This window comes from Henckelia pumila, chromosome 4 (assembly GCF_033568475.1).
Source record: "Henckelia pumila isolate YLH828 chromosome 4, ASM3356847v2, whole genome shotgun sequence".
NCBI lineage: Eukaryota > Viridiplantae > Streptophyta > Magnoliopsida > Lamiales > Gesneriaceae > Henckelia > Henckelia pumila.
The window spans coordinates 147,997,326-148,023,246 of NC_133123.1; the positions used below are offsets into that span (position 1 = coordinate 147,997,326).

Consider the following 25,921-nt stretch of genomic DNA (forward strand, 5'->3'; position numbering starts at 1 on the left):
AAAACGGGTTTAAATTAAATTAGAATCACGTTTAAATTAAAATTATATTAATCGCAGAAAGTTACTGGCGGGGACTACAGGGGGCGTGTTTGAAATCGAGATGAATGTGGGGAATCTACACGACCAAAGATGGAATTTAGTCCTTTCAAAATTAGTGGAACCTACTGGGTTAATTAAGATGTCATCCAATTGTTTTAGTAAAATAAAATGAACTTCCCATTTCAAAATTGTGTTATTGAAGGTATATTTGATCTTCTGTGTTGTCGAATTTTACTCTCGATTTTTAAAATTTATTTTATTTTATATTTTACTCATTTTTTAAGTATTAAAACTCTTATAAGAGGATCTCACGAGTCAATTTTGTGAAACGTATGTCTTATTCAATCCGATCCATAAAAAAAATATTATACTCAAAATATAAATATGTGTAATACAAGCATTCTAATGAGAAAATGTATATTAAAACTGCCTCACTCATTTTGAAAAGGATAATGCATATTAATTATATTATATTCATGTTAAAATATTTTAATAATCGAAGCAAAAAGTTTCATAATATAAAATGATGAAAACAATTTACGAAGCCTGGGTGATATATAGTTATAAGTAGCCACTAAGGTTTGGCGTGCATTTCCGCAGCAACCTGGCTGCAGGAGTGCGCGGCGGTAATGCCCTCCCGACAGATGCCTGCGCATGCACCCATTGCCCATTCCTTCACTCTCACATTCTTGCTCTTAAATATATATATACACTAACATCGAAGTTTGAGCACAAATTGTGTTCGAATTACAATTTTAGAAACGAGATGTTTGAATATGTTGCGTGAAAAATTATGGGACTTTTGATCTATACGTTAGCTGTCTGAAGAGTAGCATCGAACAAGTTTTCCCTATTCTCTTTTCGTTTCTTTTTGGAGCCATGTCTTTGTAGATATGATGTTCACGGGATGTGTGTAATGTGACCATTTTTTTATTGAGACATTGTAACTTTTTCTTTAGGTGCAGCGTGTAAAAACTTGATGTATTGAACAAAAAATATATATAGGACCACGTTTGCCTAAGGAAGGACTCATGAATCATGATCCCAAAGCCAATCTTTGCTTGTGGTTTGTGGTGGGCAACTTGACGTCTGAGGCCAAGCCAATGGCTTGAAGAAACCGAACCACGTACCATGTCATGTCGATCTGCCACCATTCGAGCCCGTGCCTCGCCGAATACTCGAAGGCGTGGTGATTGTTATGCCAACCCTCACCAAAAGCAAGCATTGCCACCCACCTAGTGATCATTCAAATTCAAATCCGGTTCAGGAATGGAGATGATCACTTTGTTTCCCATAATGAAAAACCCGGTTCCGGACTTGGCAACTTTAAAGAATACATAGAGGGAAAAAAAGCAAAGATACCAATTATTTCGAGATAGATCACCGGTATTCCAAGCTTGTTTTCCCCAAACATGGCAAGCCGAGTTCACCAGCCAAGTGATGTGGTAAACCCACACGATTCTCACACCCTGCGGTACAAGAAATACCATAATCATGACATTTTTTAATGCTAATATTATCCAAAAATCATATAGTTTTAATTAGTACATCAACATTTTATGCAATAAAAGTATTCTCTATTTCAACAAATTCCATTAGACCCCACTTTGCAATTTGGAGTTTTGGACCCTTGCAAGAACCACTGGTTAATGGCCTCTAATATTTGAAATATTAAATGGTCCAGTTTGCCAAACAAGTACAATATCACGCCCACCGTGAAACCCAAATTAGTATTGCCCCCACTTATCCAAAAACAACGAACGGTATCAACTAGGATAAAAGATTTTCGAAGTCAATGGAACAAAATACTTATCCGAAAATATTATCGTTTATAATTGAATCTAGAACTCGTCCAAAATTTGAGATTTGATATTAGATAGATAGCCATGAACCACACCAATTTATTTGTTGAAGGAACCAAATATTGCCACTTACCATTCCCCACACAATGTAGGGGAATCCTCCAAGGGCATATAGTAGAGCCCCAAGAGCAATGGGATGAACAACATAAGTTCTTTGAAGAAACTTGTAAAAGGGCTGTTTCTCCAAATCACCAACATTGTTGGGATTCCCACACTGCAAAAAATATACCCATATAACACTCAGCAAGATTGTGTATGTTTTTACATTCAAAAAAGCGGAATACGATAAGAAAAATGTCATATGTGCATATAAGTTTATATGTAATTTTGTAACATGAGAACGTTGAAATACCCTTTGAGCTATACTGCTGGTATCGAAAAGCCAACTCATGTGGCTGAACCAGAATCCTTCGAGGGGGCTGTGAGGGTCTTTCTCTGTATCACAGAACTGGTGGTGGTACCGATGTGTGCTCACCCAGTCAATTGGATTTCCCTAAAAAAACCAAAGCTCAAATCTTTATGCAAAATTTTGGTTTTTGTTGTACCAGGCAAAAGAATCCAACCTGAAGGGCTTGAACACCGCAGTATGCGAAGAAGTACTCCAGCCATTTGGGAAGCTTGAAACTCCGGTGAGAAAGATTTCTGTGGAAAGAAAGAGTGATGCCCAAAAGGCCAGAGACGACATACAATCCTACTGCAATGGAAAATGCTCCCCAATTGAATGTGAATGGAGCGGCGATACACAGCAAATGCATAGCCACAACCACTCCAACTGTGGCCACATCCATAGAATTCCACTTTCTGCCCCAATAAATGTTGTTCCTCCTCTTCACTACAACGTCAGATAGCAGGATTCTGCCAAAGCTTGAATCTTTTTCATTTCCCGGAACTGGAATTGATGCTGCACTGAAAATGGTCCACACCCTTTTGTTGCTTCTGTTTTTTCTTGTAAATACGCTGTGAATTAGAGGATACTCTGTTTTTCTTATGGTTGTAGCGTAATGCAGCGAATCTTGATACTTTTGTGTGATTGTTTGGGAATTGGGCTTGGTTTGTTTGATGTTATGGTGGCGAAGAGGGGAAAATGGGAAGAGTTTTGCCTTAGGCGGTGGTGATGCAATTAGAGCCATTTTTCTTGGCTTGTTTTTTCTGTTTTTGTTTTGGTACTTATATACAAAATTTTGTGGGATTTTGATTTTTTTTTTCTTGGAAATTCATGTGGTGGATTTGATGTTTGCCAAACCTTTTATGGACGGAAAAAAGACAATCAACATCTCAAAGGAGTTTAATAAGGCGGTAGCTTATTCAAAATAATAATAACAATAATCACAATAAGGCGGTAGCAGTTTTTGTGGGGTTGAATTGGGGATTTTGCATGTATCTTGTGAAAGGCTAGTGCTGGAAAGGATCAAGATTTTTTGGGTTCACACAAGATATATGCAATTCACGCCTTTTGTCCTTTTCTGTTTGCTTAGAGATATTTGGGAGTGCAAAGTTTGTGTTGTGTGGTTGCGTTTATATCTCTATGAACCTCATCTCCTTCTTTATCTAAAACCTCACTCTCAAACATCATCTGGACATTGCCTGAGAAATGGCTGCAACAGCTGCTACAAGTACTTCTCTGTTCAATTCTTCCAAGCAAATTGTATCAACCTCTAGTACAACTTCAGGTACCTTTCTTTTGAAAATAATAATGGTTTTTATGTAATCTTGATTCCTTGTCTGATGAAACGAAGCACATTAACTGGTCTTTTGGATATTTTAATTGCTTGGATTGGAGTTAGATCAAGGTCTTAATGAATAGGATTCATGGTTATGTGTAGGTTTCTATGTAATCTTGATTCCTTGAGTTTTTTTATGGTTAAAGATTGCTAAAATCACATTTTAAATGTAGGAGTTTGATAGATATTGTTATAATCGCCACTAACTTTTTCTTGAGCTTCATATTCACACTGTTCTTATTGTGAGTATCTTTCGTATGGTATCGAATATCAATTTTCTTGTAGCCACTGGTTTTTGGGGGAGTTCTTTGCCTCGAAATCATCCAGTTAAGAGAAGATTAATTAAGATTAGAGGGCAAGTCACTGCTGCTGCTGCAGCCGCCGCCGCTGCCCTCGTTACGGAAACTAAAGAGTAAGTTCATATAAATCTCATGCTTTCAGTTTTTTTCCAAGATTAGAATGTCAGTTTTGTGCTTTGTTCAACTCTTTATTGGCCAAGACGATTGCATTTTGTCCATGAAGTCTCATGGTGTAGTTTCTTGAATGCTGTTTTGTAGTTATGTGCTTCCTAGATGGGCCGACTTTGATCTCGGAAGAGCTCCGGTCTACTGGAAGACCATGAACGGCCTTCCCCCTACCGCCGTATGTAAAATGTTTAGCTTTCAACTTGATTTCCTCTATATTCTGTTCATATGTGTGATTTCTTGAGAAAAAAATAACAGGGAGAAAGACTAAAGCTATTCTATAATCCTACGGCAAACAAGCTTGTTCCCAACGAAGACTATGGAATTGCTTTTAATGGTAAGTTATCACGCCCCATCCAAAGTTAGCTTCAACAGACTTTGTGACATGTCATTCCCTTTCCATAAACCATGAAACTGAATCAATATTGTTGCAATGCAAATCCAATTATTGATAACTGAATCAATATTGTTGAAATGCAAATCCGAATATCGATGTCCTATTTGAATGTGTGGTGACGTTCCGTTAATCGATACACTGTAGGAGGGTTCAACCAGCCCATCATGTGTGGTGGCGAGCCACGAGTAATGCTCCAGAAAGTAAGAGGAAAAGCCGATCCTCCTTTTTACACAATCCAAATATGCATCCCAAAGCATGGTATACCCCCTTGCACCAATTCACTCTAGTTTATAGATTGTGTCGTGTTTCATTCCCTTGACGTTCTCTATTTTTCAGCAATAAGTTTAATCTTTTCATTTACCAACGGAGTCGATTGGGACGGTCCCTACAAGCTACAATTTCAAGTGCCAAAGGCTTGGCGGAATAGACCAATGTACTTCTTCACTGAGGTTACAAACTGGTCTTCATCCTGTTTAGGCAATATTTCCCTGTCATAACACCAACTATTTCATCGTAAACGTTTGATTTTCTTATGCAGGGTCTTGCTGAGGAGCTGAGTAGAGAAGGTGCATGTGACAAAGCAATATTTCCTGATACTAACATAGTGGTCACTAGATGTGCTATGATTGGCAACTTGACTCTGGAAGGAGTAAGTTTTCTTATCCTTCTCTATTTTACATCACAATGTTGGGTAATATAAGTTACCTCTACTGTTTGGTGTGGCTGCATATATAGCACAACTATCGAAACTGGTGCTTTTGGTTCTGTATCAGTAGCAAAATTCAATTTAGAACGTCTAAAAGATGTGCAAGAAACCTTGAAACTAAACTTTTGTCACGAATACAGGGTGACCGCTGCAGTCTTGATCTCGTACCTGGATGTACTGATCCAAGCTCGCCCCTTTTCGACCCGCTGGCCAACGTGGACGATGGTTCTTGCCCTCCTTACTTAGAATCCGAGGATTAGCCACACTATGCCGGATTCCAGCTCACACGTTTTTGCTGTGCGAGTAATTCTAAAAGGGTTGTGTATAGAACACACATCGATATTGGTTCGATAGTATCCATTGTATACATGTAACTTCTATTGGTTGGGCTGCGCTTGTATATAAAGCAATTTGGGATCAAATAAAGGCCGTAATTTTTACATTATACTTCTCAGATGAGTCAGACCGTCAATCTTTGCTACTGCACTTTGCATCTCTCTGGTAGTGTTTGGAATCGTTTAGCATCTGTTTGGAATCGTTTAGCGATTCTAAGTGATTTCAAACACTACCTAAGTGAATGAATATAAGACCGGTGATTGCTCAATCAACCCTTTGAAGGGTATTTTTGCTGTTCCTTACATTTCTGGATTCGTTGAATCCTAATTGCATTTGCAGTTTAAGACATGTTGGATGGTATTAGTTAGTTGAACGCAAAAAGATTTTAAGACTTGTCCGACTCCCCATCCAATGTAGTTAAAGTGATGAATTTAATGTCAATTTGCAGCCTTTATGGAAACGAGATTCAAAATCAGTAGCAATAAAGAAACTATTGGTCAAGATTTTGGTTGCAGGTGGCAAGGACCGGCCTAATTAATAGGATGCTAAATTGGATTTGACAGCAAAAGATTAGGCCAGGTCAAATTTTAATAATGTTATCCACTAGATATTTTAAAACTTTTGAGCTATTTCAATAACTTCAAAGAAAGATTACATTTTTACAGAAATATTATATATCTATTTATATTAGGAACTACACATTTAGCATGCTAGACAACAATAGACATGAAACAAGCACTAGCAACTTTCTGGGGAAAGAGAGAACCGAGTAAACTCTTGCCACCTATTTTGCATAGTTTGATACATACAAATACCTAACTCCTATTCCAAGAAAACCACAAGCATCTTCTAAACATTGCATTACACATACTTTCAAGATTCTTTTCCAAACATGACAGCTGGAAATCTTGTTGTTGGGGAATTACACAGGCCGCTTACATCGTTTCATCACAGCTCAAGCCATCTTCTTTCATATTATGTTCATACTTTCCAGCCAGAGAATCGAAGAGTATCCCAGCCCCAACACCGACGGCCAAGTCGATCGTGTAGTGACCTCTAGTAGTTAGTAACCTAATGACTTGCAAGATGTTGAGGACATCAAAGGTGTATGACAATTCCCATCTTTGCATCCGTTTCATGTCTAAAGAAGCGATAACTGAGGCAGCTACATGGCCGGAATAAAACAAGAAAAATGACACATTCCCCACTGGAAAATCTGCACCCGAACCCAAGAATTCCTGTCAAGAAACGATCAAAACATCAGAAATGCTTGTTTAGATCACATATGCAACCAATACACGATTCTGTGCAAGTAATTGATACCCAATCGATGCTGTGCCCTTCTAGCTCAATATATTCTGAATTGGCATTCTGAGAAAAACAATCTAGTTGTCCAAATCCCTAGTGATGTTCAACTCTTTTATACCGTTAATTGTAAACCTTTTGTTAAATAACTCATGTTTCTTTTAAATCATTAGTATCAAATAATTCATGCTTGCCAGGTGGATTAGCGGACCTATAAAATATTTGAATATCATATTTCCGACTCAAACTCCGATCTGACGGAGCTCAAGCTGTTTGAACCATTGTTTAACTTGAGATCGAGCATATATGATCTAAGTTCTGAGTGTCCTTTGAGTTGCACAAATCTTATGAATAAGAGTTTAGTTAGTTCAAGTTTTCGAAACATTATGAACTTTTCACTCTCAACCAACTCGCTCCATGTAATCGCGAAGACACAACTCATGATGGAACTCGACTCCATTTGTATGCGAATAATCTTCCACAAACTTACATAAATATTGAATTTTGAACATAGTTGCAAGAAACATATAAATAAGAACCTGGGGCACTGGAAGCTGTGTGACATATCCAAGAATCCCTCTACATGTGAACATGAATAGCGCGGATAAGGTAGCTCTTGGTCTCCCCTCGATTACAAAGGTCCCTATTATGTAGGCCGTTTGCATCGCCACAAACACCTGAACCACAAATCCATTTTTCAAGATCAATACAGATTCAAAATTTGGAAAATCTCATACAACAATTCAACCTTATAGCTTGGCATACATTTAAGTATGCGCCATCGATTCCAAAGCAAGTCCCATACTAAATCCTATTACGTGGGACCATTTCCATTCAAAATATACTATTATATGGAGCAAACTCTAAAAATAATGTACATGAAACTTTTATATGTCAGTCAACATCAAAATTCAAAGCTAGATCCAAGACCGCACTTTCTTGCCATTTGCAATCAGCATTAATTGCAATGTGCAATTTACACGAATTAAAGTCAAACCCACTATTCAATTTTTTCCCCCTAATCGAGAGAATGAAATGCATTATTAATTTACCGTATTAAGTCCAGCCAGAAGGGTATTGAGGTCGGGCTTGGCGGCGAGAGACCGGTGGAGGGCTGCGGTGGCGACAAAGCCCAGATCAAACGGCGGAGCAGTCGACGGAACCATGTTCAGAGTGTACTCAACCGCCATGAAGAACAAGACGCAGGCAGCGAAGGCGCAAGGCACGGGGTGGTTCCTCGCCGTGCCGTACACGTCCCCCGCCGTCCATTTCAGGAAATGCGCGTTGCTCACGTGGAAACGGGAATTTTTAGCGAAGATCGAGGATGAGGAGAATTTTTTCCGGATCATGTCGGGAGAATCCGGGGGTTGCTTGTGGACGCCGTTGGTGGGTGTGGGTCTTTTGTTAGGAGAGGAACGGAGGCGTGCGGTGGCTCCGTTCATCTCCGGTGGGTGCTCCGATGGGCATGTGGAATAAAGGTGGAGGGTACTTGTGTTTGCATATAATGTATGGGTGTGACGGATGATACGAGGTGGTGGGGTATTTATTTAATGAATTGGGTGTGGAAGTGAGAAATTGAAAATTTAGTTTAATAATTGAAATATATAAGTAAGTGCACGACTTATAGTTTATCTGACGTTAAAAACTAAAGTCTTATATTTAGGATGAGATCTTGAGTTTGAGACTTAAATTTTAACTACTTCCCCAATGTGAAAGAAAACAAAAAAATTGGAGTAGATGATTTCTTCTCAGAAATATAAGTAGAAGAGAGAATTCGATCTTTCAAAGATGGATAGTGATGCGATTATCACAAAATGACTATCGGGGATGGGTAAATTCCCGAGCGGAAAAGGTAGGTGAAGATACAAAATTTATGAATATCTTATCCGTTTGGAGACGAAGTTCTACGAATATTTTTTAGAGAGTGAGTCTATTTCTGTACCTTGCCCCCCAGGATGGGCTTTTATACTCTTCCACCCGGGTCCTCAATGATTATTGGGTATGACCTTACTGATAACTTTTAGGGTGATAAGATGGTTATCACGTGTGATTTAGACCCCCATAATTTTCGGACAGAGCCCACTCCTTTGGATCGTGTTTAGTAATGATTGGATTTGTGATTTGAACCTGACACACTTCAAATAAACGTGGCCGTTTTCTGGCCCTAAAAATAGAAAGGTCGGGGCCCCACTGGTTTTCCTTTCCTTTCCTAACTTCCGAAGGCTTACTCCGGGAGGTTCTAGCTCCCAGGCCCCTTACCCGGGTTCCTTTCGATCTCCTGTATCGGTCCGGGTGCTAAGGCCTCCCAGGTTAACCCTTCCTCGTAGATCCCAGGTTACAGCCACCCAGTCCCGGGTTCCTTAATATGCTGCGGTTACACCATCCTCTCGGGTCCTATCCACCCGGGGTATCGTAATATGATATCACCATACTTCCTAAAGATAGTCGGGCTAGGACCTGCTCCGCTGTCCCGAGACTTCCTGGGTCCTATCCACCTGGGGTATCGTCATCCCAGGTCCTATTTACCCGGGATATCTTAATGTGATATCACCACACTTCCTAAAGATAGTCGGGCTAGGACCTGCTCCGCTGTCCCGAGACTTCCCAGGTCCTATCCACCCGGGGTATCGTCATCCCGGGTCCTATTTACCCGGGGTATTGTGACATATCCATTCGGGGTATCTACCCGGGAGTCGCTACCCTTACGTCAGCCCTAGACGCTTCGTAGTGCGCCTGTCAGAGAATTTGTCAGACGTCGCTTCAGCTTCTTGAGCACGCTTTGCGTATCTCTACCGTTCATTTCAAAATACACGGCTCAGATTATTTTGGCCCCTTTTAGTATTTAATCCTCGCGACCCTTCCTTCTTCTTCTCACCGTCTTTCTTCTTTGCGCGATTATTCTCTGGTTTCTTGCAATCCTCTCCTGTTTTTCGTCGATTGTTCCACGCACACCCTTGTTCAATCTTTATCCTGTAAGTTCCTCTTTTCCTTATGTCTACTGGTACATCCTCTACCTCTGGGGCGAATGCCAAAGGCTCGCCGAGAGACGAAGTGCCAAGTGGTAGCTCGAGCGATGCTCGCTCCGCCTCTGCTCTTCCTTCCCGTCCCCGCGTTTCTAGGAAAACTTCTTCCTCTCGTACTAAAACTTCCGCCGCTTCTTCTTCCTTTACGAAAGGAAAAGGAAAAAAGAAAGTAAAAAACCCCACACCCCTCGCCTCTGCCCCTCCGGCCTTAGGTTGGTACACCTATCTTCCCAGCACCCTATCTCAAGGGGCCGCAGAGGAACTGCGCGGCTCGGGGGAAATCCCCTTATTCCATTCTTTATTCTGCCTTTTACCGGGGAGTACTCCCGATACCCCACCAGCAGGTTGTTACACATTTTTTCGAGACCAAATCCGTAGCGGCCTTCGATTTCCCATTTCTTCTTTTTACCTGGCAATTGCCGATTTCTTTAGGGTTCCTATTAACCAGTTCCATCCGAACTCTTTCTGCATTATGACCCCCACTTACATTCTTTTTAAAATGCACAATTTAGCCATCACCCCTCTCGTTCTTCACTATTTCTTTACCTGCCGATTTAATGAAGGGGCTTTTTCTTTGGCTGCTCGGTTGAACACTCGCTTTTTTTTCGACATCTCTTCCTCTTTGAAGGGATGGAAGGAAAGATATTTTTTCATTCGTCCCCCGGCCCCTTTTACCTTTAGGACTGGCTTCTTATCCAGCCTCCCTTCTCAACCTGATCTCCCGGATCATTATAAAGTCGAGGAGCCTTATGTCCGCAGCCTGGCATTGGTTGGCAACAAAAACTTCTCTTCCCTTGTTCTTTTAACCAATGAAAATATGATAGCTTACGGGTTGGTTACCCGGGAGGAAGATCCCCTTAACCAGGTGATCGACGCTTACGGTGTCCCGGGCGCTCAACCTGGTAATCTCTGGATTTGTCCCCACTTCTTGCTTTATCAATTTTAATCATTTTGTCCCTAATTTGCCCTTTTCGTTGCTGATCCGTCCGACATGATGAGGGAAGAGTTTGCCCGGTGGGCTGCAGAGAGGAGAGCTGCCAAAGAAAAAACTCAAGCCTTGGCAGAGCGGAGGAAGAAGGTAAGGACGGAGGAGGAAACCCGCGTCCTGGCACAGCCACATCCTCCACCTTCCTCCGTCCCTGCTCTCATCCAGCCAACCATCTCCGTTTCTACCTCCCCCCTAAGGAGCGCTGGTGTTCCGGAGGCCCGGGTCCTGATGTTGGCCCCACCTTAACTGGAGTCTCGAGCTCAACTGTCCTTATCTCAGGAGGACCTAGAAGATGAGATCCCCCTCTTCCATCGTAAGAGGAATGCTGCTCAGGTGTTCGAGATGATTGTCCTGAGCGACTCTGAGGGGGTCTCCTCTAAGAAGGTTCCAACCCCGACTCCTCCGAATCCCCCGGTGGGCTTTCAGGTGCCCGGCTGGGAAACATATGCTGCTAGCCAGGAGCAAACCAGCCATGTTTGGGGTGGTCCGCAGAGCGCTGCTGCCTGGGGATCCCGGTCCCCTCTCTTTCTATCGGGCACCACCTCCTTCAAAATGGCTCAGCTCCAGAGTCTACTGTCCCCTGAGGATCACTCCCTGCTGTCCGCCCATGCTATTGCTTCCAAATTCTCCGAGGGTATCTCCTACGCCTACACGGTAAATCCCTTCCTTCCTGTATAAAGAAAAGATTTTGCACTTTGCTTCGCCTAACTTGTTTTTCTCTCTTCCTTTTTTTTTTTTACAGGGTTTGTGCATGCTAACACATGCCCTGGATGAAGCTAATTCAAACCAGGTTAAAGAGAGCAACCGGTGTGGCTCCCTTGAAGAATGCATTGCCCAGCTCCGTACCCAGGTAGCCCGGTTCCAAGAGGCTCATAAAGCGGAAATCCGGTCTCTTCAGGAGTCCCTAGAGAGTTCCCAAGTGGCCTTGGTTCGGACTCAGGAGAGTTGGAAGCAAAAATTGTCTGAAGTCCAAGACCGCCGCTCCTCTGAGATCCAATCCCTCGGGGCCCAAGTGGAGAAACTTACCCGGGAGCTAGGTCAGGCTCAGGAGGAACGAAACCTGGCTTGGCGTGAGGCGGAGGGACTCCGGGCATCTGCGAGGAAAATGCAAAACCAGCTGGTGATTGCTCGTACAGAGGCAGACATACACCTTTCCTCTGCCCTGGATTCTGCCCAGGCTTTAGAGGAGCGTTTTGGTGCTGAAGCTGAATGGCAGGCCTCCTTCCTTTCTTCCAAGGAGTTCGAGCAGACGGTGATGGATAAGTCCTTCGATTTCTTCACCCGGGGCTTTGACCTCTGTTCTGCTCAGTATGAGGCAGCTGGCCTGATGCAGGAAGGAGTTCCAGATCTTAATTTGGTCATTGCTTCTTTACCCTCCGGTCCTGAAAATGAAGGAGAAGGGCCCCAGGAAGGGGTAGACGCCAGCGAAGAGCAGAAATCTCAAGAGGAAACCGACCCCTCGGGTTCTTAGATTTAGGCTATTCATCAGAGCTTTAGGCTTAGGCTCCTAACTTTTATACATGTATATTTTGTTATTAATGAAAAACTTTGTTCTTGATTCGCCTCTTTACTCGAATGATTTTTTCTGTATGCCTGGCTAAATCCTCTGTTTTGATATTTTTTTACCATGAGCTTCGAACATGAGGGTGGCCTATTCCCTCGGGCATTTTTTATGCCCGAGCGCCAGGAATCCTGGGTCCTTTTCAAGCCCCAAGCGGCGGGTCGCCTGAGCTCATATTGCTCACGCATTACCACGGGCCTTTGAGTACCTGGGTGGTGGATCACCTGGGTTTTTTGGTGCCAGGGTGGCAGATCATCTGGACTTACATGGCTCGTGAATTACCACGGGCCTTTGAGTACCAGGGTGGTGGATCACCTGGGTTTTTTGGTGCCAGGGTGTCAGATCACCTGGACTTACATGGCTCGTGAATTACCACGGGCCTTTGAGTACCAGGGTGGTGGATCACCTGGGTTTTTTGGTGCCAGGGTGGCAGATCACCTGGACTTACATGGCTCGTGAATTACCACGGGCCTTTGAGTACCAGGGTGGTGGATCACCTGGGTTTTTTGGTGCCAGGGTGGTGGATCACCTGGGTTTATTGGTGCCAGGGTGGCAGATCACCTGGACTTACATGGCTCGTGAATTATCACGGGCCTTTGAGTACCAGAGTGGTGGATCACCTGGGGTTTTTTTTTTTTTTTTATTCTGCGTTTACAATAGATCAAAACATGCCTTTTATTTATACAACCGGCAGAAACATAATTTACAGGCGCATATGTACTTTTAAGGATAATAAGACTTAAGATGCAGAGTATTCCAGGGCCTCTGTAGGACTTTGCCCCGGCTGTCCTCCAAATACCAGGCTCTCCTTCCTATCCTTCGAATTACTTTGTAAGGTCCTTCCCATTTTTCTTCTAGCTTCTTTACCCCTCCTGCCGGGTTAACTTTCTTCAGTACCAAATCTCCTATCTGGAATTCCCGGGGTTTGACTTTTTGATTGAACATCTTGATTATCCTGCTCCGATAGGCTTCCATTCGAATAGCGGCCCGTTCTCTTTTTTCTTCAATCAGGTCTAACTCTTGCGTCCTGTCAATGGTTTTTCCCTCCTGGTGGGCTCTCACCCGGGGGGAGGTCTGTCCGATTTCCACTGGGATCACGGCCTCGGACCCATACACCAAGCTGAAGGGTGTTTCTCCTGTGGCCGTCCTGGGGGTAGTGCAGTAAGACCATAGCACACCGGGGACCTCCTCCACCCAAATTTTACCAGCACCAAAGAGTCGGCTTTGTAAAGTTTGGATGATAGTCCTGTTAGTTACTTCCGTTTGTCCGTTGCTTTGGGGGTACGCCACGGAAGTGAATACCTGCTTTACCATCATCTCTGTGCACCAATCTTTTATTTTCTTTCCCTGGAACTGCCTCCCATTGTCCGAGACAAGCTTCCGGGGTAAACCAAATCGACAGACAATGTTCTTCCAAATAAATCCCAACACCGCCTCTTCAGTGATTCTCGCTAATGGCTTAGCCTCCACCCATTTAGAGAAATAATCCACTGCCACCAGTAAGAACTTCTTCTGTCCGGGGCCCACAAAAAATGGTCCCACGATATCCATGCCCCACTGATCAAAAGGGCAGGATGCCCACATCGGCTGTAACTCCGCCGCTGGCTTATGAGAAAAGTTCCCAAACCTTTGGCATCCTTCGCACATTTTGACTACCTTCCGGGCATCCTGCTGCAGGGTGGGCCACCAATATCCCGCCAATAGGGTACGCTGGAGCAAGCTCAGAGCCCCTCCGTGATCTCCGCAATAACCTTCGTGTATTTCCTGAAGTACATAGCCCACTTCTCCTTGGGCTAGGCACCTTAGCAAGGGACCCTGAAAAGATCGCCGGTATAACTTTTCATTAATCAAGGTGAATCGAGTTACCTGCCTTCTGAGCTTCCGGGCATGTGCCTCATCCCCAGGAAGGATTCCTGTCTGCAAGTACTCCACAAGGAGAGCCATACAGGATCTTTCCGAGGCCTCTTCTTCCCTTCCTTCAATGGCCATCACCGACCCGGACTGTTGTATCACCTCCCTACTATCAATACCAGTGAGGGATGATGCCACCCTGGCTAGGGCGTCTGCCTCCGCATTATGCTCTCTAGGAATTTGCTCAATGCTCCAGCTAGAAAATTCTTCTCCCTGCTGTTTGATAAGTCCCACATACTCCTGCAATCTCTTCTCTCTGATGCCAAAAGTTCTTTGGACTTGCTGCACTACCAGTTGAGAATCCGAATACACAATCACATGCCTGGCTCCCGCCTCCCGAGCCAATTTCAAGCCCGAGATTACTGCTTCATACTCTGCTTCATTGTTTGACTTGAAAGATGATAATCTTATCGCCACTTTAGTTTTTTCCTGAGTGGGAGAAATGAGGATCACCCCCACTCCGCTTCCTTCCAAACTGCTGGCCCCATCCACAAAGATTCTCCACACCTCCTCCTGTCCAAATGTGATGACCTCGGTCAGGAAGTCAGACAAAGCTTGTGCTTAATAGCTGCCCGAGGCCTGTACTCTATATCGTATTCTCCCAATTCTACTGCCCACTTGACTAATCGACCTGAAGCATCCGGTTGAGTCATCACCCGACCCAAGGGGCTATTGGTCAGGACAGTGACCGGATGCGATAGGAAGTAAGGTCGGAGCTTTCGGGCAGTTAAAATATGGGCCAAGGCCATCTTTTCCATTTCATTGTATCGGGTCTCGGGCCCCTTCAGAGCATGGCTTACGTAATAAACTGGTTTTTGATCTCCTCCCTCTTCCTTTATTAAAACCGTGCTCACAGCAAACTCTGTCGTGGAGATATAAACCCACAATCTCTCCCCTGGTTCGGGCTTAACCAGGATGGGAAGATTTTCCAGATGCTCCTTTAATTTCTGGAAAGCTCGTTCACAATCCTCACTCCATCCGAACCTCTGAGCCTTCCTCAACACCTGAAAGAAAGGATGACTCCGGTGGGCAGACCGAGCAATGAAACGAGACAGGGCAGTGACTCTTCCAGTCAACCGCTGCACTTCCCTAATGGAGGAGGGTGATGGCATCTCCCTCAGGATTTTTACTTTCACCGGGTTTACCTCTATTCCTCTCTCGGTCACTACAAATCCCAAGAATTTTCCGCTTTTCACTCCGAACACGCACTTAGCCGGGTTAAGCTTCACCCCATACCTTCGCAAGGTACCAAAGGTTTCTTCCAAGTCAGGAATAAAATGGTCCCGGGTCCTGGATTTCACCAGAATATCATCCACATATACCTCGACATTCCGGCCCAATTGATTTTTGAAAACTCTATCCATCATCCTTTGATAGGTGGCTCCTGCATTCTTTAACCCAAAAGGCATAACCACATAACAAAATGTTCCTCCTGACGTAACAAAACTGACCTTATCCTGATCCTAATCCTCCCTAGCCAGGGGAATTTGATGGTATCCCTGGTAAGCATCCATAAAGCAAAACAGCTCATAACCAGAGGTAGAATCTACTAACTGATCAATCCGGGGCAGGGGATAGCAGTCCTTGGGGCAGGCTTTGTTTAAGTCTCGGAAATCTATACACATTCTCCATTTCCCTGTACTTTTGGGTACCAGCACTACGTTAGATAACCAAGTAGGAAACTGTACCTCCTTAACGTGCCCTGCTTCTAGAAGTTCCCGGACTTGCTCAGCAATGACCTTGTCTTTTTCTGCCCCAAAGTGTCTTTTCTTTTGCCTGACGGGTCGGGATCCTGGGAGGATATTTAGCCTATGCTCTGCCAAATGGGCCGGGACTCCAGTTAGCTCCTTAGGAGACCAGGCAAACACATCCACGTTCTGGGTCAGGCAGGTCTTTAATTGATCAACCAAAACAGGCTCCATTCCCCAAGCCACCCGGGCGATCTTCCCTGGCTGTCCAGGCACTACCTCCACCTCCTCATATTCTTCTTTTACTTCTCCTACCTCGCACACCTCTTCCTGTCTGGAACCATCTCTCCTCTCCGTCCCTTGTGCCCTCTTGTTATCCACCCGAATGGTGTCTGCATAACACCGTCGGGATGAGTGCTGATCTCCCTTTACTTCGCCTACTCGATCCCCCACCGGGAATTTGATCTTTTGGTGGTAAGCGAAAGTGACAACCCTAAAGGCATTTAAGGCCGGCCTTCCCAGGATAATATTGTAGGAAGATGGGGCCTCCACCACGGTGAAGAGGGCCATGACAGTCTTCTTTGTATCGCCCGATCCTAACGTAATAGGCAACCGCACTTCTCCTTTAGGCCGAATGGTATGTCCTGCAAACCCATACAGGGATGTTTTTACAGGGTTAACCTCACATCCTCGTAAGTCCATTTGCTCAAATGCATCCTGGAAAATGACATTCACAGAACTCCCCGAATCCACAAACACCCTTCTTATGTCATAGTTAGCCACCTGTGCTCGGATGAGTAAAGCATCGTTGTGGGGTAGACACACTCCCTCCAAATCCTCGGGCCCAAATGTAATGACTGGGCAGGGATCTGGTCTCCGGGCCTCGATTCCCAGGACCTCTCTTTTTCTCCAAGATTTCCGAGCCCTATTAAAGTCCCCGTTAGTGGATCCTCTCGAAATCATGTTGATCACCCCTTTGGAAGATCCCTCTCGGGGTCCTTTGTCAGGCCCCCGTGGCGTTACCTCCCGGGCTTTTGAGGGGTCGGGCCTATTGTTTCGCGGGGTGTCAAACCGGGGTACCCAGGGGCGTCCCCGCTGTTTTTTCTCCACATGCTTTGTTTCTTCGGGTATAGGCTGCCCCGATTCCACGATGAGCCTCCGGCACTCATTAGTGTCGTGTGTGTTAATCCGGTGTATCGAACAGTATTTTCCCGGCCTTTATGGAGGCAAAGGCTGAACATTCTCCTCACACAAGTGGATTTCCCTATCTCGGGTTACCCTGTGAGGAGCAAAAGAAGCAAGCCTCCCTGGTTGATCCTGCCTTCTTCTTCCTTGATTACTCTGGTTTCCTTTCTCCTTCTATTCTTCCCTCCTGTCCTTTTCCCTCTTCTGTCGCTGGGCCTCCTCCATATTGATATATTTCTCGGCTCGAGCCAAGAGGTCCTCAAAGTATCGGGGAGCCCTCTTGACTAAAGACCGGAAGAATTCTCCTTCTTTAAGCCCTTGCGTGAAAGCAGTGATTTTGGTTTCAGGTGCACACACAGGCACTTCCAGGGCCACTCTATTGAACTTTTTAATATAAGCTCTTAGAGACTCCTCGTTTAGCTGCTTTATTTCGAAGAGGCTAAGAGTGGTTTTCTTGTATCGCTTGCTGCTGTTGAAGTGTTGCAAAAAGACTTCCCGGAATTCTTTGAAAGTCTTAATGCTTCCTTCTTCCAGATTTTCGAACCATCTCTGGGCGGAGTCCACCAAGGTAGTTAGAAACACCTTGCACTTGATTTGATCACCATAGAAATGCAACATTGCCACGTTTTCAAACCGGGTTACATGCTCCTCGGGATCAGCGCTGCCATCATACTCCTTGATTTTGGCGGACTTGAAATAGACTGGCAATGGCTCTCCAATGATTTTCGGAGAGAAGGGACATCCCAAACTTTTGACCCGCGAGATTCCCGCGGGTCGGTATTCTCCAGTTTTTGTATTTTTTGTTTCAACATTTCCAGCTCCCCTGCCATGGTGACATTTGCGGATCCTGCATGTGAATTTCCCTCCTTCTCCACGTGTATGCCTTTATTCTTCTCTTTCTCGGGCCTCGGCCCTGGTTCTTCTTCCCCTTCTATTTCCTTTTCATTATCCTTCCCTTGGCCCTCTTTTTCTCCTTGTTGTATCGCCATGATTCTTTGTACAGCCGCGTCCACCATAGCGTTCATTTGTTCCTGAATTGCGGCCACTGCTCGACGAGAGCTTTCAGGATCATCAATGATGGTCATATCTACGCCTTAGACTCACTTCCCACAGACGGCGCCAATGATGCGATTATCACAAAATTACTACCCGGGGATGGGTAAATTTCCGAGCGAAAAAGGTAGGTGAAGATACAAAATATATGAATATCTTATCCGTTTGGAGACGAAGTTCTACGAATATTTTTTAGAGAGTGAGTCCATTTCTGTACCTTGCCCCCCAGGATGGGCTTTTATACTCGTCCACCCGGATCCTCAATGATTATTGGGTATGGCCTTATTGATAACTTTTAGGGTGATAAGATGGTTATAACGTGTGATTTAGACCCGCACAATTTCCGGACAAAGCCCACTCCTTTGGATCGTGTTTAGTAATGATTGAATTTGTGATTTGTGAAAGAGTGGGTGCCCGGTGAGCCAACTTGTGACTAAGGGCTTTTATGACTCTATGTATAAACAATATTTTTTTTAATATAATTTACACTGTTATAATGGCATTTACTTTATCTTTTATCATATTATTATGTTGTGACATACTATAAGATGTTTAGATGAAGACCTTGAATATACTATAGTGTATGTAAGATGTGGTGGCACATGGGGATGGCTATCATAAAACACATCTTATAGTCACTGTATATTCTAAACAGTTCCTAGTCGATTGAGCCGTCCGTTAATAAGGATAAGGATCGCTCGAGATTGAGACTAGCATTTGCGATGCCGAGTACCACGTTTCATTGGTATGGAACATAGAGATGTTCAAAGAATGCAAATGGATATTCATACGATGAATGATCGAACTACCCTATCCGGACTTTTCAAGTGGTTATCACTTATCGAGTGGATAAAGTCCGCGGTTTTGGTTGTACACCATTAGTCCTTACTACTTGAAACATCATTGAGACTCTATATGCTAGTACTGTACTTTGACTCGTTTACCGACTCTATTGGGGTCATCAGGTGTCGGGATTGGGTACAGTTACGACACATATAGGAGTCGATGCTTTGTTGTCAAGGATTCACCATATACTTGCTAGTGTGGATATCCTATGCAATCTGAGGAGATATTAGTGTGACGAATCTCTGGCCAGAGTACATGATGTGTTTTAAGAAATGGTTTCTTAGTAGCACATGCGATGTCACTATTTGATCTTCAAGATGCATTGCATAATTATCGAATCTCGAACGACTCTCGATTTACCAATAGTTGTTGATTCGATCGGGATATATGGATGAAGGGACCGTACTGTACGCTAACCAAAATCTACTGGTTCTTGCAGGCACTTTCAGTGATACCTAGGGAATCATGAGGCGATGTTGCTAGGCGCTCTTACCATGATTCGATGGGCAAGTCGGAAATTGTTGTTCCGAGTCACAAGGAGTTGTGAGCCCACGGCTAGCTGTATCCCTGAACCATTGAGGGTCACACAAGTAATGGATTTTTAATCCCCGTTGAGATAATTAAATTTAAAAAGTTAAATTTAGTGAATAAAGAAGTGGGACTTCTTATTTAAGAGTAGAGGGAGTAAGTTTTTCTAAAATGACATAGTGATGGACATTTTTGGAAACCACTGAATTCGGATTCAGAAAATTTATCTTGACTCTAAAAGATGCAGAAATGGTTTCTGTGCACATTGGTGAAATTGGTTTATCAATCTGAGTCACGATGAATTTTATATTAATTTCTGAACATGCGGGATTTGCTTGTCAGACTTGAACTTATGACTAATGGGCCCTAAGCTGTTAGCAGCCCACATTATAAATAAGTTATTGCATTACAGAAATTATACAACAGAGGTCATAATTTCGAAAACCTAGAGAGCCTCCTCTCTTGAGAATTCGGCCGCCCCCCCTCCCCTACAGAGTTCGAAAATCCAGTCTGTGAATTTTGAATTTGCAGACTGGTTTAACGGATCAAATTCGTTAATTCTCTTCGTAGAAACTTCTGATAGATTTTCTAGTGCAATCTATCAGAGGGATTAAATTTCCGTTCGTGGACCTGATTGAAGAATTGTTCTTCCATCAGTTCCTGGGATATACAACAAGAGCAGAGTTATCTGTTGGTGTCCATAATCTCGTTTCGAGATTCAAGGTAAAAATTTAATTGTTATTTAATTTTTACACGCACAATTTAATCGTAAAGTTTTGATACCCATGATATGGAATCGTTCCATATAAAATTTTAAAACTTCCGCTGCACCGGGTATCAATTCTGATTGATCTGAACACCGTTTTTCAACAGTGGTATCAGAGACAGGTTGCTCAGATCAAGCGATTAAATTAATCGATTGTACAAAAAAAATTTTAAGCCTTGGTTTTTTGAAACAAAAGATTTTAAAAATTTAAAATTAATGGGCAAACCCGGGGCAGCGAACGTCGCTGCCCAAGGGGCAGCGACGGGCTGCCCGGCTTGAGCCCCTTTTGGGGCGCGGGCTGCCCGGGATCGTCCCGGGCGGCCCGGGAAAATTAATTTTTTATTTTTAATTAAAATTTTAATATGTTAAAATTCTATTTTTGGTCCGATCGAAAAAATTTTTTGATTGGTCCACGAGGCGTCGGATCGAATTGTTCGAGTCCGAAAATTTTAAAATTGATTTTTGGATAAATTTGAATTTTTGGAAAATCTATAGATTTTATCCGTTAAATCAGATTTTATGAAATTAATTATTTTTGGTACAATTGATGATAAGATATGATCTTATGGAAATATTGAGTAAAATATGATTTTATGTATAAAATTGGATTTTATATGTAAAATATGATTTTATTTGATAAAAAGGTAAAATATGATTTTGTATGTAAAATAAGATTTTATATATGGAATATGATTTTATCCTTTTTAATTTAATTGTCATTGCATGTTATCCAATAAATTAATTTTGAATTAAATATTATTGGATAAGGATGATCGATTACCATGACCAATTTTGTAGGTGTATGTTAGGGAATTTACATTTATTTTTATTGTTGTTGGATTTATTAATGGGCCTGGTTTATGGCCCAATATGAATTGTCATATGTAATAAAAGTGGGCCTGGTTTATGGCCCGTTCCCACCCCTTAAAATGTATCCCCTACTTGTCATAATTATTTATTGTAAATACATTATACTTAGTGGAAGATGAAGATTTGAAGACAAAGGTGGGCCCAGCAGACAATAAAGACTGAAGAAATGTAAATTGGAAGCACAATGTAATAGGATTGCATTGCATACTTGCATATCACCTAGGATTGGACTTAGACTCGTGATTGGCAACCACGGGTCGATTAGTAATGGAATCGATCATCCTAAAATATAATATATGATATTATCGTTGTATGCATGTTTAGACTAAATTGTATGAATCCCACAAGCATACAAATTTTAAATGATGAGACAAATTTTCAAAATTAAAATCCCTCATTTTAAATATGATTTAAAATTGATATCAAGATTAAAAGGGAATTTAAATATTGTTTAAATGTTCCTACCTTCTATCAACGATCAATGTATGAGATGCTACCCGCGGATACGGTCCGGCTCATATTATTGGGGGGGCCCGTTCGTCGGAAAGTTGTACATTGGATCGACACATGTTGTAAGTTGGGTGGAACTCCCATGGGATTTGCTCATATTATTGGGGATCCACATGGCGACCGTCCATCACAACTTGATATTGATGGGTCATCTTGACATGTCACAATAAACGGCGTCATATTATTGGGTCCTTATTGGACATGAGGTAAAAACATGGAGGTTGCTTTGGAAGCAATTGGGCTCTACCTTTTGAAAATTATGGTTGGCTGATATTATTCGGGACTATAGTTTGTCAATTGGACTCCATGTTCCCACTAAAGAAAATGTTTCTCGTTTTCACTAGAGGGTAGTGAAATCGTTAAAATAGTGGGAGTGAGATTCATAAAATAAATTTCGCTTATTTTATGTCTTAGTAAATTAATTAAACAATCACTGATTATTTTCTGTTTCTGTTCAGTATTTCATTAAGATGAATTCGCGCAATCCACTATTCTCTATTCTCGAACAAAATAAACTGACTGGCGCAAACTATACGGAATGGTTCCGTAAGTTGAAGATTGTCTTGACCTCGGAGAAGATGTTCTACGTGTTAGAAAAATCTCCTCCGAAGGAAGCACCAGCTGATATAAGTCCGGAAGAGTTGGCCAAACTTGATAAGTGGTGGGACCATGATATCAAGGCCAAATGCTATATGCAAGCTTCGATGTCTGATGAACTCCAGAGGCGATTTGAGGATACCGTGAATGCTGCTGACATTCACGTACAACTCAAGGAACTTTTTGGGGCTCAATCGAGAGCTGAAAGGTTCGCTACTGTAAAAGATTTAATGACATGTCGCATGCGTGAAGGGACTTCGGTCCGTGATCATGGGGTACGCGTGATTTGGCTCATTCAGAAGTTGGTAACGCTTGATTTGATATTGGAACATGAACTCAATGTGGACTTATTACTTCTCTCTCTTCCTTCATCGTTTGACTGTTTTGTGGTGAATTTCAATATGAACAAGATAGAGGCCTCCCTTGAAGAGATGGTCAATATGCTTGTAACTTATGAAGCCACTTTAAAGAAGGATAAATCGGTTCTCTTGGTGGGCTCCTCTTCTTCTGCTAAGAAGGGGCCAAGTACAAAGGGTAAGAAACGTTCTGCCCCATCCAAGAAAACCGAACCCGAGAAGAAGAACAAGACAAAGGCTTCAAACGTGGAAAAGTCCAAGGATGTTTGCCATCACTGCAAGAAACCCGGTCATTGGAAACGTAACTACAAGGAATATCTAGAGCAGTTGCGAACTGCGAAGGGTATGTTTTATATTGAAATAAATGTTTCACTTAATACTACTTCTTGGGTATTGGATACCGGATGTGGATCTCACATTTGCAATGATTTGCAGGTGATGACAAGAAGTCGCAAGCTTAGAATGGGTGAGACCCAGCTGAGGCTCGGTAATGGTTCTAGAGTTGAAGCCAAAGCTGTGGGAGACGTTTATTTAATTTTGCAGAACGATTTTAAGTTACTTTTGAGAGATGTTTTATTTGTTCCAGACTTGATTAAAAACATTATTTCTGTTTCTATGCTTGATAGAGATGGTTTTTCTTGCAATTTTGTGAATGGGATTTGCAATATTTACAAGAATGAATGTTTGATTGGAAATGGACAACTTGAAAAAGATCTATATAACTTAAAATTAAAAGACGTTCCAATAAATTATGTCGATAAACCGGTAACAACAAATAAAAGGAAAAACGATAGTCAAAACCCGGCAAATCTTTGGCATGCTAGGCTAGGTCATATTTCCTCAAGGAGGATGAACAAGCTAGTGGGAGAGGGCATGTTTGATATGTCTGATATTAACTCTCTACCTACTTGTGAATCCTGCCTGAAAGGAAAAATGACTAAATATCCATTCAAGGGGAAACCTGAGCGTAGTCAAAATCTGTTGGATTTGATCCATACAGATGTTTGTGGTCCATTTAGAATTGGTACTCAATTTGGCCACACCTACTTCATTACCTTTACTGATGATTATTCAAGGTATGTGTATTTATATTTAATGAAATATAAGTCTGAAGCATTTGAAAAGTTCAAAGAATTCAAGGCTGAAGTAGAAAACAAGCTAGGTAAAAGTATTAAAGCACTTCGATCGGATCGAAGTGGAGAATACTTGAGTACCGAGTTTTTGAGCTATCTGAAATAGAATGGGATTCTCTCTCAGTGGACTCCTCCTATGACACCTCAGCTGAATGGTGTATCGGAGCGTCGTAATCGAACTTTGTTAGATATGGTTCGATCCATGATGAGCTTCACTGAGCTTCCACCTTCGTTTTGGGGCTACGCGCTTGAAACGGCGGTGTTGTTGTTGAACAACGTCCACACCAAAGCAGTGAACAAAACACCATACGAGTTATGGAATGGCAAAACTCCTAAGTATTCGTACTTGAGGATTTGGGGATGTCCAGCTTACGTGAAGCAGACAGTGGGAGATAAGTTGGATAGTCGATCCACCTTATGTTATTTTGTAGGGTATCCGAAGAATTCAATCGGATATTATTTCTATCATCCTACTGAAACAAAAGTGTTTGTTTCAAGGAATGCCACCTTCATGGAGAAGGAGTTCTTATTGGATAAGAAAGGCGAGATGATGGAACTCGAAGAAATTCGAGAAGAACCCGAAATACAAAATAATGATCCCATAACTCAAGAATCTTCAGAGGACACGCCTATACCTAGAAGATCCGAGAGGACTTCTAGACCTCCTATTCGATATGGTCTTTTTCTTGAAGGGGATCAAGATGAACCCGACGTTGGATGTGATCCAAGAAACTTCAAGGAAGCAATTTCTGATGCGGATTCAAATTTATGGCTTGAAGCTATGCAGTCGGAAATAGATTCGATGCATACAAACCAAGTTTGGTCTTTAGTAGATCCTCCCGATGGAATTGCTCCAATAGGGTGAAAATGGATCTACAAGAGAAAGCTTGGGCCTGATGGTAAGGTATTGACTTACAAGGCACGATTGGTGGCGAAAGGTTATACTCAAAGACAAGGAGTTGACTATGATGAAACCTTTTCACCAGTTGCAATGTTCAAGTCCATAAGAATCCTTATTGTCATAGCTGCTTGGTGTGACTATGAGATATGGCAAATGGATGTGAAGACTGCATTCCTTAATGGAAACATTAAGGAGGATATCTATATGATGCAGCCTGAGGGATACACATCTGTGGGAAGCGAACGTAAGGTATGCAAGCTTCAGAGATCAATTTATGGTCTCAAACAAGCATCAAGAAGTTGGAACCAGAAATTTGATGAAACAATAAAGGATTTTGGTTTCATCAAGAACCCGGAGGAACCATGCGTGTACAAGAAAGTAATTAAGGATGCTGTGACATTTTTAGTACTTTATGTTGATGACATCTTACTCATTGGGAATGATGTAGGGATGTTGCAGTCAACAAAGATATGGTTATCAGGTAGATTCTCGATGAAGGATTTAGGTGAGGCATCCTATATTCTAGGAATTCAGATCTATAGAGATAGATCTAAAAGAATGATAGGACTCACTCAATCAACTTACATCGAAACCATATTGAAAAGGTTTTCAATGGATGGGTCCAAGAGAGGACATCTACCTATGTGTCATGGAGTTTCTCTATCCAAGTCCATGTGTCCCAAGACTGATGAAGAGATAGAGAAAATGACACATGTACCATATGCATCAGCCATAGGTAGTATCATGTATGGGATGATATCTACCAGACCGGATGTAGCATTTGCTCTGAGTGTCACGAGCAGATATCAAGCCAATCCCGGTCAAATGCATTGGAAAGCCGTGAAGGATATTCTTAAGTACTTACGAAGGACTAAGAATATGTTCATGGTATATGAAGGAAGAGAATTGAGATTGGAAGGCTACACCGACTCTAGCTTCCAAAGTGACGTGGATGACTCGAAGTCAACCTCTGGATTTGTGTTCATGCTCAATGGCGGTGCTGTCTCTTGGAAGAGTTCCAAGAAGGACACCACAGCGGATTCCACCACTGAGGCAGAATACATTGCGGCATCAGCTACTGCTAAAGAGGCCGTTTGGATGAGGAATTTCGTCCAAGAGTTGGGCGTCATTCCTGAAGCTGTTGGTCCAGTCCCGGTGTACTGTGACAACACGGG

General features: G+C 42.7%; 5 protein-coding genes across 6 annotated transcripts; 1 reads left to right on the top strand and 4 right to left on the bottom strand.

Moving 5' to 3' along the window:
* Positions 1 to 600: 600 nt before the first annotated feature.
* On the bottom strand, positions 601 to 3,170 carry LOC140860025 (palmitoyl-monogalactosyldiacylglycerol delta-7 desaturase, chloroplastic-like). Its single transcript, XM_073262766.1, has 5 exons — positions 2,465 to 3,170; positions 2,254 to 2,394; positions 1,975 to 2,115; positions 1,402 to 1,508; positions 601 to 1,274 (listed from the first exon to the last, which is right to left on the bottom strand). The coding sequence occupies exons 1-5, from the start codon at positions 3,029 to 3,031 to the stop codon at positions 1,076 to 1,078; spliced, it is 1,155 nt and encodes a 384-aa protein (XP_073118867.1). The 5' UTR covers positions 3,032 to 3,170; the 3' UTR covers positions 601 to 1,075.
* Positions 3,171 to 3,346: 176 nt separating this feature from the next.
* Positions 3,347 to 5,636, top strand: LOC140860027 (protein POST-ILLUMINATION CHLOROPHYLL FLUORESCENCE INCREASE, chloroplastic). Of its 2 annotated transcripts, XM_073262767.1 has the most exons (8): positions 3,347 to 3,571; positions 3,908 to 4,034; positions 4,180 to 4,264; positions 4,345 to 4,423; positions 4,628 to 4,741; positions 4,820 to 4,932; positions 5,022 to 5,132; positions 5,330 to 5,636. In XM_073262767.1, the coding sequence occupies exons 1-8, from the start codon at positions 3,493 to 3,495 to the stop codon at positions 5,447 to 5,449; spliced, it is 828 nt and encodes a 275-aa protein (XP_073118868.1). In that variant the 5' UTR covers positions 3,347 to 3,492; the 3' UTR covers positions 5,450 to 5,636. The 2 variants fall into 2 exon arrangements, with proteins under 2 accessions (XP_073118868.1, XP_073118869.1); XM_073262768.1 differs by lacking the exons at positions 3,347 to 3,571; positions 3,908 to 4,034 and having other exon boundaries at positions 4,166 to 4,264.
* Positions 5,637 to 6,186: 550 nt separating this feature from the next.
* Positions 6,187 to 8,354, bottom strand: LOC140866091 (phosphatidylcholine:diacylglycerol cholinephosphotransferase 1-like). The gene is made up of 3 exons (XM_073270976.1): positions 7,883 to 8,354; positions 7,370 to 7,507; positions 6,187 to 6,763 (listed from the first exon to the last, which is right to left on the bottom strand). Exons 1-3 carry the CDS (start codon positions 8,270 to 8,272, stop codon positions 6,461 to 6,463), a joined length of 831 nt encoding a protein of 276 aa, XP_073127077.1. The 5' UTR covers positions 8,273 to 8,354; the 3' UTR covers positions 6,187 to 6,460.
* A 7,422-nt stretch (positions 8,355 to 15,776) lies between these two features.
* Positions 15,777 to 16,964, bottom strand: LOC140862007 (uncharacterized). Its single transcript, XM_073265011.1, has one exon. The coding sequence runs from the start codon at positions 16,962 to 16,964 to the stop codon at positions 15,777 to 15,779; it is 1,188 nt and encodes a 395-aa protein (XP_073121112.1).
* Positions 16,965 to 17,360: 396 nt separating this feature from the next.
* Positions 17,361 to 17,804, bottom strand: LOC140862009 (uncharacterized). Its single transcript, XM_073265012.1, has one exon. It carries the CDS (start codon positions 17,802 to 17,804, stop codon positions 17,361 to 17,363), a length of 444 nt encoding a protein of 147 aa, XP_073121113.1.
* Positions 17,805 to 25,921: the final 8,117 nt, after the last annotated feature.

Bases quoted from the DNA above. Each gene is read 5' to 3' on its own strand.
- LOC140860025 (XM_073262766.1), bottom strand. From the start codon at position 3,031: ATGGCTCTAATTGCATCACCACCGCCTAAGGCAAAACTCTTCCCATTT. The intron at 2,116-2,253 runs GTATTTCAACGT...TATTTTTTGCAG, and splicing joins CCAGCAGTATAGCTCAAAGG to TGTGGGAATCCCAACAATGT. The intron at 1,275-1,401 runs GTATCTTTGCTT...AATGATCACTAG, and splicing joins GATCTATCTCGAAATAATTG to GTGGGTGGCAATGCTTGCTT.
- LOC140860027 (XM_073262767.1), top strand. From the start codon at position 3,493: ATGGCTGCAACAGCTGCTACAAGTACTTCTCTGTTCAATTCTTCCAAG. The intron at 3,572-3,907 runs GTACCTTTCTTT...ATTTTCTTGTAG, and splicing joins AACCTCTAGTACAACTTCAG to CCACTGGTTTTTGGGGGAGT. The intron at 4,742-4,819 runs GTATACCCCCTT...TCTATTTTTCAG, and splicing joins AATATGCATCCCAAAGCATG to CAATAAGTTTAATCTTTTCA.
- LOC140866091 (XM_073270976.1), bottom strand. From the start codon at position 8,272: ATGAACGGAGCCACCGCACGCCTCCGTTCCTCTCCTAACAAAAGACCC. The intron at 7,508-7,882 runs GTAAATTAATAA...TTTGTGGTTCAG, and splicing joins TTCTGGCTGGACTTAATACG to GTGTTTGTGGCGATGCAAAC. The intron at 6,764-7,369 runs GTTCTTATTTAT...GTTTCTTGACAG, and splicing joins CACAGCTTCCAGTGCCCCAG to GAATTCTTGGGTTCGGGTGC.
- LOC140862007 (XM_073265011.1), bottom strand. From the start codon at position 16,964: ATGATTTCGAGAGGATCCACTAACGGGGACTTTAATAGGGCTCGGAAA.
- LOC140862009 (XM_073265012.1), bottom strand. From the start codon at position 17,804: ATGTTGCATTTCTATGGTGATCAAATCAAGTGCAAGGTGTTTCTAACT.